Source organism: Pyrus communis, chromosome 5 (assembly GCF_041283825.1).
Source record: "Pyrus communis isolate YQ-2024b chromosome 5, ASM4128382v1, whole genome shotgun sequence".
Taxonomy (NCBI): Eukaryota; Viridiplantae; Streptophyta; class Magnoliopsida; order Rosales; family Rosaceae; genus Pyrus; species Pyrus communis.
In genome coordinates this window covers 559,850-574,764 of record NC_142569.1, presented here as the reverse complement: position 1 = coordinate 574,764, position 14,915 = coordinate 559,850, and the positions used below count along the sequence as shown (strand labels likewise).

The following is a 14,915-nucleotide window of genomic DNA, read 5'->3' as shown; positions in this document are numbered from 1 at the left end:
CCACGTTCTTCAAAGTTAACTCACCCTCATTTGTTAAATTAAATTTGTAGGGGATCAAATCTTTGCGCTCATTTTATGTGTGACATCTATTATTAATTGACACATGTTAAATTTATAACAACAGTTAATAAGGGTTAAGTAAATATTGCTGATCGCCCTAAACCCTAAACCCTAAACCCTAAACCCTTTAAAGAGGCCACATCCAAAGTGAATACGGAAGATTTGAACTCAATTTGTACTAAGTTATGGGTTCTCATTCTATGTGTTCACCCACATTATAATACATGAATTAGTAATACATTGTTGGTTCTCATTCTATCTATTCACCCACATTATAACACGTGGATTAGTAATACCGTATGATAATGGTGCGATAACACAGATAAAGTGATAAGAGAGAACGAACTGTGCATTCACAACTGAAATTGAAACCCGATAATACACGTATCATAGAAACAGAGGTTGCATTCATAGATCACACTCCAACATGATTGAAGCCGCAAGCGAAATAGCAGGGCTTATGCACGGAGACTTGAAACTCATCGGTAATGCGACAAATGTCACTTTGTAAAGATAAAGATTGCAATTACATACCACGCTGCACTGAATCGGAGCAGCAAAGCTCAATATCAGACCCTACGCACATAAAGTCGACACTAAAAAACTAATCAACATTGCGAAAAATGTGTAGAACATTGCCCAAAATCGTTTTGGTACACAGCTGCAAATTCCGGCACCTGACCTTTTCAAACTGAATAAAAAGTATTCCAGAATTCCAACATTCAGTACAGAAAACCAACGCCTCTTCTCTCCGGTTATTCTCATGATGAACAAGCAAAGAATGTAGATTTTCATGGAAACCACTGTTAAAATAAATGATCCTACTTCCCTGAAAGAATATCATTGTCTTTGTCGGCTTCAACAGGCGCGTCACTGCCTAGAACCTTTTTCTCATCCCCCTCCACTCCATCGACATTGGAGAAATGATTCTTCAGAACCATTGAAATGTCATCCTCAGAAGCTCCAGCAAGCTTAAAGCGCTCAACAGCAGCGTCCAGGTTTTTCTTCCAACCATCCAGCCCTAATTTGCATTCGACCTGGGATCGCTCAAAAAGCATGTTACCCCAGAAGAGATGGATCTGTGATCTCATAACAGCTGCCTGTTCTGCAGCTTCATCTGCTGAATACTCACCCTGACCAGATGCCTCACCTTCATTTCCGGTACCTTGTTTTTTCCTTTTTTTCAACAACTCTTCCCTCTTGGCTGCACTTGGATCCTTCAGTTCCTTTGATCTCTGCCCCTCCAGCTTCTCCCACATCTCAGTTGCAACTTTCATCTTCTCCTCTGCACTGTCAAAAAGTGTCAGCATTTCTGTAGAATCACAGGTCGAGAGATCTATTTTCCTAGCAAGTGCAAATGACCAATGAAGTTTGGCCATTTCAAATTGTTGCTGCCCCAGCGCCAGCAACCCCTCGTAAAAGTCTGGCTTGATCACAAGTGCCTCCTCGTACTTCTCTCTGGCCAAGGAATATTTGTCCCTGACCCAGTCATACGCCGTTTGAAGCTGCGTTGCCACGACCTCCTTTCCAGCAGACTCATCTAAGGGAATCCGCTTCCTTGCCGCACACATATAAACATTTCCCCAATTAAAGAACGCTAATGCCGCCACCTCCTGGAACTTTGAGGCAGCCTTGTCAAAAAGACTCTGAGCTTCTTCACTAGTAACTGCCTCTTCAAGAGCCTCCGAACAAAGCTCCATTCCTAGTTCATGCAAATCAATATGAGCGTCTGGGTCAATACCAACATGGCTGCGGAAAAGCTGAGAAAACTCAAACAACCAGTCATCCATCTCCAATTCCTTGCACTCGGGATCTTCTGAAGCTCCTGGTTTCTCCTTTGGAGCTTCTTTCTCTGACTTAACAGTTTCATAATCAGCAGGGTCCAAAACAGATTCACCAAGTGATGAGTTACTTTCATCTTCCTTGACACCCTCGCTTTCTACAGGTTTTTCCTCCTCTTCTTCCAATAAAGGCGGTTCCTGTTCAGGAGTCACATTCACGATATGCAATCTCAACATCCCAATTGAGACAGCTTTATCTATTTCAGGCTCTTCTGAAATGACCTTGTCAGCACAAGACTCAGCCAACCTAAGTTCAGCTGTAGAGGTTATAGTCACCAGATCACCATCATTATCCTTATACTTGACCAAAACTGACTTTGATGATGGAAAGCGCTTCATCACAACTTCCCTCAACCCTCTGAAATTGCTATTCACAGGCATTTGGGCAAGCCTTATGTCATGATCATAAACAAGCTTCAATGGTCTCCAACGAGTTGCAGCCTCTGAAAGCTGCCCATTCATGGGCAATGAAATTGATGAAGACGACGGCTCCTTCAGGATACCCTTCCCTGGATTAGCAGATTTTGAAGGACCATTGGACGGCTTCAATGTGAGCTTTGGCATTTGGGTTTTGTTCTCAGGTCCATTCACAGCCGGTAAACTTGTTTGTGGCTTCTCAGTCCTATTAATTGGGGATATACCAGAACCCCCAGCTGAAGCAGCTGCCTTCTTTAGAACCGGCCGGGCTGGTAAAGAAGGCCCCAACCCACCAACTGGAGCACCGCGAACAGCAGAAGCCCCAAGAGCAGCTGGTGACGGGCGGCTCTGGAGGTCCTGCTGAACCTCCTGACGCAGCCCAAGCGCTGTCCTCAACCGCAGGGCAATCTCCAAAGCATCCCTGTGATTCGGGTCAGCACCCAATAACACCTGAACATCCTGCATCGCCATTTCGTACTTCCCTATCGCCTCCAGCGCCCTTGCCCTCCGAAGCAGAGCCCTGACATAACGGGGCTGCACCTGGAGCGCCATGGTGCACTCAGCAATGACAGTCTCATAATCTATCGGCTTCATTTGCATTAAACAAGCCGCCCTATTGCTATGGAAAACGGCGCGATCGGGGTGGTTCTTGGGAGTGAGCTTAAGAGCATTATCATACTGGTCCACAGCACCCGCATAGTCCTTTCCCTGAAATCTCTTGTTCCCTTCTTCTTTGAGCTCGTGGGCTCTTTTCAAAAAGATTGAAGAGTCCAAATCAACACTCCCGTTCGAAATCGGAGTCGAATTCGCATCCTTCGGGGCCTGGTTCGAAGCTCCCTTCTTCTTCCTACCCCCTGATTTCCCCATATAACCCTCTCCCTCTCTCACACTCTCCCACTTATACACACAAAATCTTGTGTATATATAATCCAAAATTGATGATACAAAGAATCAAAGCAGCAAGCTTTCACTGTTTTCGACGAGAATTGAACGAAAAATGGAGAGACAGAGAGTGAGAGAGAGAAATGGGGGCACTTACCGATGAACAAGCTCGAAAAGCATCAATCTTTGACGCCAATGGTTTGACTCCGAGTGATGGGGTTTGGATTGGATGAAATCCAATCGGAGAAATGTTCGGAGGAGGAGGAAGACGATAAAACCCTAGGCACCTGGAAGCAACACTGAACTCAACAGTCTCTCACTCTTGCCCTTTAGGATGTCTCAAACCCTAGAGAAGTGGAGGTATCTGCAAATGAATTCCAGCGGGTTTTAATATAATCCGAGGCGGGCCCCACAGACACGTTCATCTTCCACCGTCGATCTTTCTTACCTTGGATTACACTTTTGATGCAAATGATAATGTATATTAAGGGAAGGGTTTGAATCCGAGACAAATGATTTGAAAAAGTTATCAGAGCAATCTACCACTTATGTCTTGTGCTAAACTTGGCAAACCAAGTCATGTTGGTCCAGTTCATTTTTAAACCGGCAATTCTTGTGCTTGATTCGGGTCGACCCGTTATGTTGTACACTACACCTCCTTGAGTTTTGATAAATTCGTTGCATCAGATGAACAAATACAAGCCGATTGGTGCCATTTTTATTTTATGATGGAACAATTTAATTTCCCATATGCGAAGGATTTTTTTAGGCCTCGTATTATGCGAGTTCCGGGTTTAATATCCTTCGATCAAATCTTCATGTGTACAGGTGATTTGGGGAGGGGGGGATTTATTCGATTGAATCCAAAACCTCAAAAATACAAGAAAAACTTTTAAACAACTAAGTTACAAGCTCCGTTGCATAAAAATGAATTTGCATATCATTAAAATGTGAAAAAATGGGGATTGTTTGATAAGTGTATAAACACGTATAGAAAATCCAAAATTTAAATTTTGTATTTAATATTTATGTACAAAAACACCCAAAACATGACAGGGACTTGGAGTATTTGCTCTCTCTCTCTCTCTCAATGATCTTCTTCTCCAGGGAGGAGTGAATGACTCTGCACTCTGCATAATGATTCTGCTATCTTTTTGAACACGAAAACGACATTGAACAGTTCTTGAAGCTTGAAATATCAAACACTTCGATGAACCTCTGATCCGAAACTCGAGCTTTTGCAGCTGCAAACCTCTGGTACTCATCAAAGATTGAGGTCAGGCACCATCTTTGCAATCTTCTTAAGCATCCCACAAGACAGCCCGTCCGGTGCTGCACAACATTAATAACAAAAAGCACTCGTTGTTGGAAGATGAAGCCCAAGATTGTTTGAGAAAACGCAAAAGTGGGAAATCATAGAGTACCTTCCCTCGCTTGCAATGGATCAGGAGTGGGTGGTTTCTTACATCTGGCATATACACAGGCAAGCTAGTCGATAAGCAAATCGTAAAACAAACAAGCCGTGTCCTAATATTAAGAACAAAAAAGAGGCTTTAAGTTCAAGGGGGTTAGTGATACCAAGGACAACTCTTAATGCTTCACGAATTGTGTGCTCCGGGATTTTCACATAAGGTTCCTGTACCGAATATGTTAGCACATGACTGAAAACATCAACTGATATCTTTTATAACTAGCTCAAAGCAAAGTCCTAAGTTATAAACATCAGTGAGCTCAGACAAATCCGTCAATAAGTCTTCCAGATTGAAGTTACTGTAAATAGAGAAACAGTTTAAAGCATCTTCAAACACGTGTAGGGTGGTAAGTTGATCAAAAGCAAGATCTGATCATCAGAAGACCGGTATCTGGAAAAGTAAAATACAATCCAATGAAACAGCAGACTGAAATTTGGAAAAGTAAAAGACAATCGACGAAAAGTTGAAAACCAAGAATGGCCATTTAAGAGATAACGGCAGAGGACTTATTGGCATATTTTGAATAAGCCAGAGTACAAAGCAAAAGCCAATGAAAATCTAAACTCATTGCTAGCTGACAAAACACAAGGCAACTGAAATAGGTAAAGTAAACCAACAAAGCACAGGGAAAGCAAAACAACCTAAGGCTAAAGGTGGACGGCGACTTCAAAATGGAAAATATGTCATTAGCGAGTAATAATCCATATATAAAAATCCAAGTGCTGAGTAGGATTGTCAATATTGTTTGTCTAACCACCCAGCTTTCATGTATTTTTTAGAGCAACAGATAAAGCAAGAATAAATATGCAATTCACAGGTGTTGGGGAAGCCAATCAATCACCTAAAATATGTGTAGATGCATATAGTGGTGCTCCAGACTTTTATCTTGCAGTTCCATTCAAGTTTAGTATTCATGCAAGGCAAGCCACAACGATGCGTGAAAGGTTTGGGTCACTGCCACCTTTGGCGTCCCCATTTCATGTTAGTGACCAGTCTCTCTTGCAAAGCTGAGGTTTGGCAGAAAAGGGGCATCATAAATTCATAGTGGGAATAAAAATACAATGGGCAAAGGGCTTGCACAAGGACATAGTGGGAGTGGGACACAGCAAGGCCAAAAGCCTCATCCAACTACCACTTGAGCTGATGAAGTGAAGTGCTATAGACATGCAATTTGGCATCTCTCTTTCTAAAATGGGTTGATGGTGAAAATTATTTCCAAAATCTATCAACTCAAACCCGAAACTCTTCACTCCGAAACGATTTTCTATCCCATAATATCAACAAAATAATCCTTTTTCCCCAACCCCTCATATGATTTCTACTAAATTCAGGCTTTTGTCTAAGCAGTTCAAATCTTATCTACGAACATTTGGTACAACAAAAAGACGACCAATGGCCTCCTAATCAACAATGATAATGTCCCTCCTCAACCACCCGCACATACTAGCGGGTGCGGACTTTACATTCTTCATCAGAGAAGGGAACATCCCAATTTGAAAATACACACGATTATAAAGCAAACACTATAATCTTATTCTCCAATCCCAACTTCCAAGCAATCCAAGCATAACCCCAGACACAAATTGCAGAGTAATTATGTCAAGATTAATATAATATCTGCAAAATAAATCCAAGAGAAAACGAAACCTGAGAGCCATCGATCCCAAACTGGAAAAGCCTAATCCCATTTGCTCTCAAAAACTCTTTGTTCTCCTCCGGATACGGCTCCGGGCACAAATATCTAACCCAATCAAAACAAGGATCAGTCGAAATTCCCCAAATCTAATCAAACCAAAACCAGATTTGAAGATAGATTAATCAACAGAAACAAAGTTCACTGGAATTTGACTCACATGACGGAACGGAGGCCTAGGGATTTCAAGAAGCTGAAATTGGGGGAATGAGGGAAGCCGGACCTAAACACGCCATTGTCGACCATCGCGAAGTTCAGAGGCGGCACGAACGCCTCTCCGCACCTATCATTCTCGTCTCCGATCTCCGGAGCCTTCGCCACCGGCGACGCCGTGGAGACCTCCTGCTCTCCGCAATCTATTTTCATCGCTGCCTCCTATTTTTTCGCGCCAAATAAAATGTGAAAGCAAAAAGAAGAGAATATTTATTTATTATTTAATTGATTCGGAGGTTCTGTTAGAATGATCAGAGCGAGACGGAGGAGAGAGAGGGATTCTGAGAATCTAAGGGGAGGAGGAGGATCCGTATTTATAGGAAGAGAGAGAGAGAGAGAGAGAGAGAGGAATATTAGGATTGCAAGAGAAAGATCTTGTATGGGATGCGCTATGGTGGTTGCGTGGGCGGATGATGACCCGTGACTGGGATTAGACTTGATGGAGACATGGAGAGGAGAAAATTTTGCGTACGGCCGATCTTATGCGGCTTTCCTCCCAAATAGTGGGGCCCGAGGTAGGAGTCGGTGATAACCTAGAATTATGGCACGAAACACTACGAGGACGATGTGCTAGCATGAACTAATTGAACGAGGGTAAAATGATTCTCCTTAACCTTATAGTTTTTGTTAGAAATTATATTTTACTGAACATCATATTTTATATTATTTTTTGGATCAAAAAATTCAAATACAACCATTTGATAAAAAATCATCTCCAATCGACAAGATCAAAATGTTATAGGTCAAATATAATTTATTATTTTAATTAAATTAATATGATTAATTAAATTCAATTACTATATTAAAATAAAGTTTTCGAACATATTTTGAATGCCACTTGTTTCTAAATGAATAAGCTTCCATATTTTTTATTTTTATATAATCTCAATAATTTTTTTTGTAGGATTTCGATTAACACGTATCGCTAACGTGAGTAACTCTCCATATTTCATATCTTTATGTAATCTGAATAATTTTTCGAATAGGATTTCAAGTGACACGTGTCATTAAAGTGAGTAACTCTCCAAATTTCTTATCTTTATGTAATCTTAATAATTTTTCGGATAGGATTTCGAGTACCACATGTCGAAATGTAATTGGTTGTGCAAATTTTAGATAGAATTCTTATCTATGTGAAACTTATTATCTTCAACTTTCAATGTTGTAGGAATGGTGTAGTTATTTATAGGAAAAAAATTAGAATTTTTTTTTTTTTAAATTCATCCAAAAAATAAAATTCAAATTCCAACGGTAGCATGACGTTAGTTTGCCGTTGCTAGCTGGCGTCATGCTAACGCCAGGTAGCCATTCACATTCAAATGGGTTGAGCTAGAGCTGGCACTAGAGGGCTAGCTCGCTAGTTAGAAATGGCCAGCCTGTTGGCTTGATTTGAGGGTTTGGGCCCGGTGGGGCCCACAAGCCTTTTGGCCTAGACCTCGGTTTGAGATAATTTTCATGTCATTCCGAGCTATTTTTAGCCCTATGACCCTTTGACCGGATCGGTTGGAGATGGCCTCATTATCCAATACAGCTTGGCACCTTGATGTCTACCATACCTTGTTCATTTGCAGAGGCGTTTCGTACTTAATGCTTGTTTGTACTGTATCATTAAAATTAAAAGTCTCAAAGTACAAGGAAGTCGCCTTTACTACCTACTGTTATGGTTTTCTTGCTACGCGATCTAGCCATGCCATTTCACTCTAAATTTCTCCTGCACTGTGATAAAGCAAGCGCTACACACTCAGCGGCCAATCTTGGGTTCCATGCCGCTCTAAGCATATAGAAGTTGACTACCACTTCATTCGCTCTTCCCTATCTCACTGAGCCGCCTAACCCTAGTAGCTGTCAGTTGTTCTATTCTATCATTCCATGCATGGAATGTTCCTTCCCTCCTAGGTACGGTTGTCAAAGAAATTGGAAAGTAGAAACAACCACGTCGTCTTCTTCCTCAATGGAAGAGAAAACTAGAAAAGCAGTCTTCATTCAATAACCAAATACTTCTTCAGTAATTAGGTCTATACTATATGATCATTCTTCTGTATACAAATTAATTTCCTTCACCATTCCCTAATTCCTAATTTTCCTGTTCTTCTCTTCTGTCGAGTAACCATCTCTTTGCTGGCATTGTTGCGATGGATGTCTTTATGCAATCCACAATACCTTCACAATCTGTTTGAGGAACAATGCAGGCAGATTCATCTTCTAAGGAATCTTCTGTGCGTGCGTGAGGAGACAAGAGGTTCCCATGAGTCTGGCAGGCCTTCATCGTCTTACAGTGATCAGCTTCATCGTCTCTTATGTTCAGAAATGTGTCGTACAAATTCTATGAAAAGAGAAACATTATTAAAAGCGCAGTGCAAACTAGGTCATAATATGCGCACAATCATTATGAACTTATTCCCGCTTATGTTAACAGTTATTGTACAAAGCTGAGCGAGACTATTTTAGGACAGGAAACTAACACGAAGTATAAAAAATGATCAAACTCCTAGCATGTCAATCTATGAACTGCCATAAAAAAATCAGAACTGAAGACTTACCTATTTTTGGCCTCCGAGAATTGGGAGGTCTTGAAGCTTGAAATTCATATGCATAAAATTCGGGGGGATTGTTAATTCTTCGATTATTACCCTTCAGGACACAAACAAAGACTGAAAAATAGACAAAGCTTACCAAATAAGTACATGTCACCACTAGTGTAGTATTTCACAGCAACCTCAGGAGCAGGCATCTTTTTCAAATCCTTTACAACAGAAGAAAATACCATGTCAAGATAAGTGAATTTGTATATGAGGTAAGTGTAAGATGGTGCATTGTACAACTGATCAATTAAGATCATCACTTGGATGTTGAATGCTTAGAATATTCGATGTGATCCAACAAACACCTTTTTGTAATTCTTGGTTTTAAGGCATCAAGTCCTGAAAAACTCTAAATCATACCTCCTCGGGCCTTGATAACCTTGTCATAGGTTGAATATGCATGGCTCTCTACACGTTCAGAGAAGCGATCTGCACTAGCATTGAACAAAATAAATAAACACACAATTAAGGATGCAGGATAGTTCTCCGATCACCTATTTCTATAGTGTCATTTCAAGATGAACTTACAAACTTAAACAGAAGACCTCTTAATGCAACTGTTGTTAAATTTAGGAAGGGATTTTAAGAAAACAAAATTCTGACCAAATGTGTCTACTCCTAAAAATGGCTTGATATTGATTTCAATGGACGATTTTCTTCTAAGTTAGTAACCATTAAGGATAATGCAGCAAACACGACACTGGGAGGCAAGAGAGACGATAAAGCAGAGGAATTATAGTACATTAAAAATTAGAAACTCATACTTACAAGCCATCCTTGGGCTTATACATAAAGGCTGTCATAGAATAATAGAAGACTGCAATGTGCTGAGCAAGAAAGCGGTCAAACCACCAAGCATTTCCCCCCAATTCCTGCATTAGATCCATATTCTATTGTTAAATCAAGCAAACCATGTAGATGATATTACAGATAGAAGATCCTTACTTCCATGATAAGCAGATAGTGCATCTCATTCCAGCTCTCAGCAAAATGCACCTTCAGATAATCTGCCCTTCTCCACCAACCCAAACTTTCATATATGTGCAGAACAGACATAAAAGCTGCCACAGATATACCACAAGGACACGACTTATAACTTGCAACTGGGAATCGCAGTTGACAATTAATTGGGAAAAGAAGCACACAAGAACATGTTCCTAAACAGGTTATACGCACAATTTGAGAGAAAATTAAAAGGAACATATAGGCACATCCTTCCATGAAATCATCACTATCATCTTGACCTCCAAAACATGATAATGCAAAGACAGCTCTGTATGTCATATGAATCATAATTCTAACAGAAAATAGGGCCAATTTATGTTGTATGTCAGGACATGCATTATTGGATGTACATTTCTTGACATAAAATGCCACCAAATGAATTGATAACTTGTCCTCGCTCATTTCAAGATTTCCTCTCGCTTGAAAAGGAAGTTCTCTGCATCTTATTACACATACTATTTTAGAGAACTGCAGAAATTCAAAATTATTAATAAACAAAGTTCAGCACTCACCGAAGTAAGGAACCCTTGCAATAGTTTGCAGTACAAAGAACCTTGCACAATCTCGGTTGCAGTACACAGTATCAAGTACCTTTATGACTGTATCCTAGAATGATAGTAGAACGGAATTAAAATCTAAACATCAATAACAACTGCCAGAAACAAAAGCTCATAAGCATAACCCCCAAACAATCAACAAAAAAGATTAAAATTTCTTCGACAACGACATTGGAACCAGGCAAGCAAAGCAAAACGATTAATTTGACAACGAGAAAAGATTTACCGTAAGGAAGATGTTGAAGGATTGTTCACACTTGAAGACGAACTCTCAGAGAGATTCCCGCTGCTAGCTTTCAATTCATCAAAGGTAGAAGCCTTGAACTCAAGGGACTCCTCCACTACCACCTTCTCTTCATCTTCTTGCAGCATAGTTGCTCGAACTCTACACAATTTTTGTTATCGAGTGAATAAAAAGCCCACAAATTTGAATTTAGAATCCAGTTCATAGATCCCATGAAGCACAGACAAAACTTCAGAAATTCATAACATAAAATACCAAAATTAAAGATCCCATTTTTCGACGTTTGAAGTGGTGGAAAATTAACATACCTGGAAATCGACGGACGAGCGGAAATGGGATTGTATGGAAAACGATTCCGGGATGAAAAAGCTGAAGTCTTGAAGCTCCTCCTTGCTCTGAGAGACGAAGAAGAAGAAGAAGAGGAGGAGGCGGAGATTGCAAACACCGGCGAAGACAGAGTCGCCGCTGCCATTCTGCGGTGTTGTTGCAGAGACTTCAAACCTAAAAAAAAAAAAAAAAAAAAAAATAGAAATCAAAACTGGAATTTGGTATTTCGATCAGTCAGTTGGCGTGAAGAGAAATTGTCAACCGCGGGAGGGAGGGAGTGGTGAAAAATGGCATTTTATTTCATGTTTTGTTGGGGAGTAATTTGTGTCGTCTTGCAAAGTTGTAAATTCGTAAATCCGTAAATTATACCGGTTTATCATAAATTGGGTAATAAAAAATAATTTTTTTATTTTAAATTTAAATATAAACAGTACATGAAAAAAACTATGTAAGATGACAGTTTGGGTTTTTGCTCGATGTTCTTTAGATACACGACACGAATTGAGAGGTTATTGTTTTAGATTTTTGCGTTTTAAGTATCGTGGCTACTTTGATCGTCAGGTTCTACTGGACTTTGGGCTTTCGGTCTTTCTTGGTGAGCTTCACAAGCTTAATTTAGTCCCCGGGGCTTGAATTGGGCATTTTCACTCTATGAACAGTAATATTTAGAAAGCTCAAGGAAGTACTTAGTTAGAAATCACTTTTGCTATTAAGTATGCCGCTATAATCACTTTTCTTATAAGCACGTCGAAATTTTTATTAAAAGTTCATTTGTTTTCTGGACAAGAATATAAGAATGTTTTTGCAATGTTGTTACTTGTTATCAACATCAATTGCTGGCATCTTTTTTTGCAGTGGCGTATTAGGAGAACAATATCGCAAGGATGTCAGTTTTTAGGTTCATAGGGGATTGAATGTGGCTTCACTCCATTTTTGCAATCCAAATGACCCTTCTGCTATGGCTGCTAAAGAAGACGATATTGAGATTTTGATTCGAGGTCGTCATATATTTTTGAAATTAGGATTCAGTCAATCAGCAGTTATGTTGTTCGCTAGCTTAATAAGCCTAAACACATCACTTCACCTTGTGTTGCTGGTGGAGATGAGCCAAATGTTATAGCCGTAAAGATTAATTGTTAATTAGTGTTAATTGGAGAGTTTAAGGAAAATGAAGAAATACGAAAAGGAAATTCGGAGAAAGGAAGCATTCTATTTGCATAATTGCTTTTTAATACATATTTTGGATGCACTAAAGGTAATCAAACAGTGTTTAATTATTTGATCATCACAGAACATCTTTGTTTTTAGCTGATCCTTCCCCGTCTTATTTATATCATGCAATGCACGCACACCCTTTAGACACGAGGAATTCTGCACATCACAATAGTAATTAAAAACACATTAGCCCATATCAATTTATGAACAACAATCTAGAAAATTGTTATCAACTAGCACTCAAAAACAGTCACCATGCACTTTTATTTCTTCTGCTAGGGACGAATGCAAGATGACTTTTTTTAAGTGTCAATAGCAACTCAAATAAATAAAAAATTGAGAGAGAGCTTACGATTCGCAATCAATTTTGGGGTCGAGAGGAACGGGAAGGGACACATGGCAGAAATCAGGAAGCTGCTTGAGTCTGTCAGGGTTGATCGGCATGCCAGCAGCTGCTTTCTTGAAGAATTCACAGAGGTTCCTCCAACACTCTCTGGTGGTAGCCGCAGCATCAACGGTTTGCACACCACTGCAACATGTAATCGGAGGAGTCCCAGGGCCAGACCCGGTCAAGGTTTCCTTACATGGCATCAAATCCATCAAGGGCTGTTGGCATGTGATGTCGCCATGGACAGGACTTGCATAGTTCAGAACCATAACCATCATCGGCCCGAAAAGGATCACCAATTTCATCTCCAGTTTCTTTTGGGACACAAAAACAAGGCAAATATTTGATTATATATACTATTTAGCTTGGATATGCAGAAGACTTGAAGATTTGAGTGTGACTTGGAGCATGAACTGCAACCTCTTTTTATAGGGAGTCGCAGGCTGCTTTTTAGTGGCTCATTTTACGTGTATACGTGCAGTCAAGATTTTTTTCTCCTCCTTAAGAATTACTTCTTTTTTTTTTTCTTAAACAGCTAGTTTTTACTTAAAAGTGAAAACGATGTCAGACCAAAAGAAAAACAGGTTCAAAACTATGTAAAAACCACAGGCGCCAACTAATGGAGGACATTGCAAATACCATTAATAACCTGTGTTTCTTTTAGGGTTTTGGTTTTTCATAATATTGTGCTTCTTATTTACCGCATTTCTAACAATTCGAAAATGCATGGGAGCTCTTAGCTAGCTCTGTTGAGCATTCATTTTTGGATATGAAGTCTCAAACCCTTGTTCAAGAACAATTCAGAAATGAATAAAAAAAACAAAAATTGAAATTCTAAATCTTTATTACCGAAAAATACTTGCATTATAAAATGAAATAACAGAAATAAATACAAGAATTAAAATGGTACTAACTTGATTTACACAGATACAGGCTAGCGCAAAAGCTATGTCCTTCGAACAGTATTTCCATCTCACTCTTGTGCTTGTGGTTCTATGACGTCTGTTCGATCAGGATACAACTATCTAATTCTAGAACCCTGGATTATAGAATTCTGGCGAATTGTTTTGTGTGTTTACTCTCTATAAGGTTTTGTAAGGGAGAGATAGAAAGAAAAAAGATGATATCGATGAAACTGAGAGTCTTCAGTTATATAAGCTATTTCTTACCTTTTCAAATACCTTTTGAATGTATTTGAAACCACACAACTGTCAACTCTTTCCAAACAGTTGTGTCTATTAATCAAAACGTTTTTTAATTACTTTAATTAAAAAACTTAATTCAAAATTAAAATTAATGAACCCTAATTAATTTTAACTTCTTAGACCATCTCCAATGGTTGGGCTAAAAGCTAAATATTTTAGCCCGGTAAATTTAGTTTTTTGCCTAGAAATAGTTTTTCTGCTCCAACCATTCTAGCCTAAAATTTTAGCCCGAGATTATTAAAGAATGAACTTAGGCTATTTTTTTTTTGTTAAATTAAATTTGTTTTAAAAAAATAAATATGTAGACTATCGTAAATTAATTTTATGAACATTTTAATCTAAAAAAATTTTACATTCCGATAAAAATATTGAATGGAATCCACTCCGATTTCTGGACTAAATTTTGGAAGGAATTTGACATTACCATTGGAGTTGGTCTTAAGAGGCCAAGGCCATTGTCTTGATTAATTAATATCATAATATTGATATTATATTAATACTACGGTATAATATTTACAAAGTTCAATTCCACATAATTAATGACACAAACCTCAATTCTCATTTCCAATGGTCTAATACCTCATGTTTAGTAAAGGTGGCTAACCTAATATAAAGACCTCTAGGGAACTTGAGTTCCCCGATGTGGGACTAAAGGAGCTCAAAACTCCAACAACCCTAGATATCACTTGTGTAAAACAATTCGAAAAAGGCAAAACGAAAGCAAATAAAAGTTGCACAAACAACTAATAAAAATCTCCACAATGAACGAAATCTAGCAAAATCCGTATGTAGATGGATAGTGTAATTATAATTT

The 14,915-nt window shown here is 39.1% G+C and overlaps 2 protein-coding genes and 2 pseudogenes across 5 annotated transcripts; all 4 read right to left on the bottom strand.

The window, feature by feature from the left end:
- Positions 1-391: 391 nt before the first annotated feature.
- Positions 392-3,853, bottom strand: LOC137725608 (protein CLMP1 pseudogene; annotated as a pseudogene). The gene has a single exon (XR_015962177.1). The product of XR_015962177.1 is annotated as a protein CLMP1 pseudogene (transcript).
- Positions 3,854-3,888: 35 nt separating this feature from the next.
- On the bottom strand, positions 3,889-7,018 carry LOC137725970 (inositol diphosphatase DSP1). 2 transcript variants are annotated; one of them, XR_015962178.1, is made up of 6 exons: positions 6,526-7,018; positions 6,320-6,413; positions 4,779-4,836; positions 4,625-4,668; positions 4,227-4,532; positions 3,889-4,028 (listed from the first exon to the last, which is right to left on the bottom strand). XR_015962178.1 is itself a non-coding variant. In XM_068464815.2 (5 exons), the coding sequence occupies exons 1-5, from the start codon at positions 6,729-6,731 to the stop codon at positions 4,347-4,349; spliced, it is 588 nt and encodes a 195-aa protein (XP_068320916.2). In that variant the 5' UTR covers positions 6,732-7,018; the 3' UTR covers positions 4,118-4,346. The 2 variants fall into 2 exon arrangements, 1 of the variants encoding a protein (XP_068320916.2); XM_068464815.2 differs by lacking the exon at positions 3,889-4,028 and having other exon boundaries at positions 4,118-4,532.
- Positions 7,019-8,543: 1,525 nt separating this feature from the next.
- On the bottom strand, positions 8,544-11,627 carry LOC137722325 (ubiquinol oxidase 4, chloroplastic/chromoplastic-like; annotated as a pseudogene). Its single transcript, XR_015962176.1, has 9 exons — positions 11,275-11,627; positions 10,949-11,107; positions 10,678-10,771; positions 10,106-10,221; positions 9,929-10,032; positions 9,521-9,589; positions 9,252-9,323; positions 9,119-9,154; positions 8,544-8,901 (listed from the first exon to the last, which is right to left on the bottom strand). The product of XR_015962176.1 is annotated as a ubiquinol oxidase 4, chloroplastic/chromoplastic-like (transcript).
- A 924-nt stretch (positions 11,628-12,551) lies between these two features.
- LOC137727025 (non-specific lipid-transfer protein 1-like) lies at positions 12,552-13,236 on the bottom strand. The gene is made up of 2 exons (XM_088693293.1): positions 12,861-13,236; positions 12,552-12,664 (listed from the first exon to the last, which is right to left on the bottom strand). The coding sequence occupies exons 1-2, from the start codon at positions 13,199-13,201 to the stop codon at positions 12,649-12,651; spliced, it is 357 nt and encodes a 118-aa protein (XP_088549419.1). The 5' UTR covers positions 13,202-13,236; the 3' UTR covers positions 12,552-12,648.
- Positions 13,237-14,915: the final 1,679 nt, after the last annotated feature.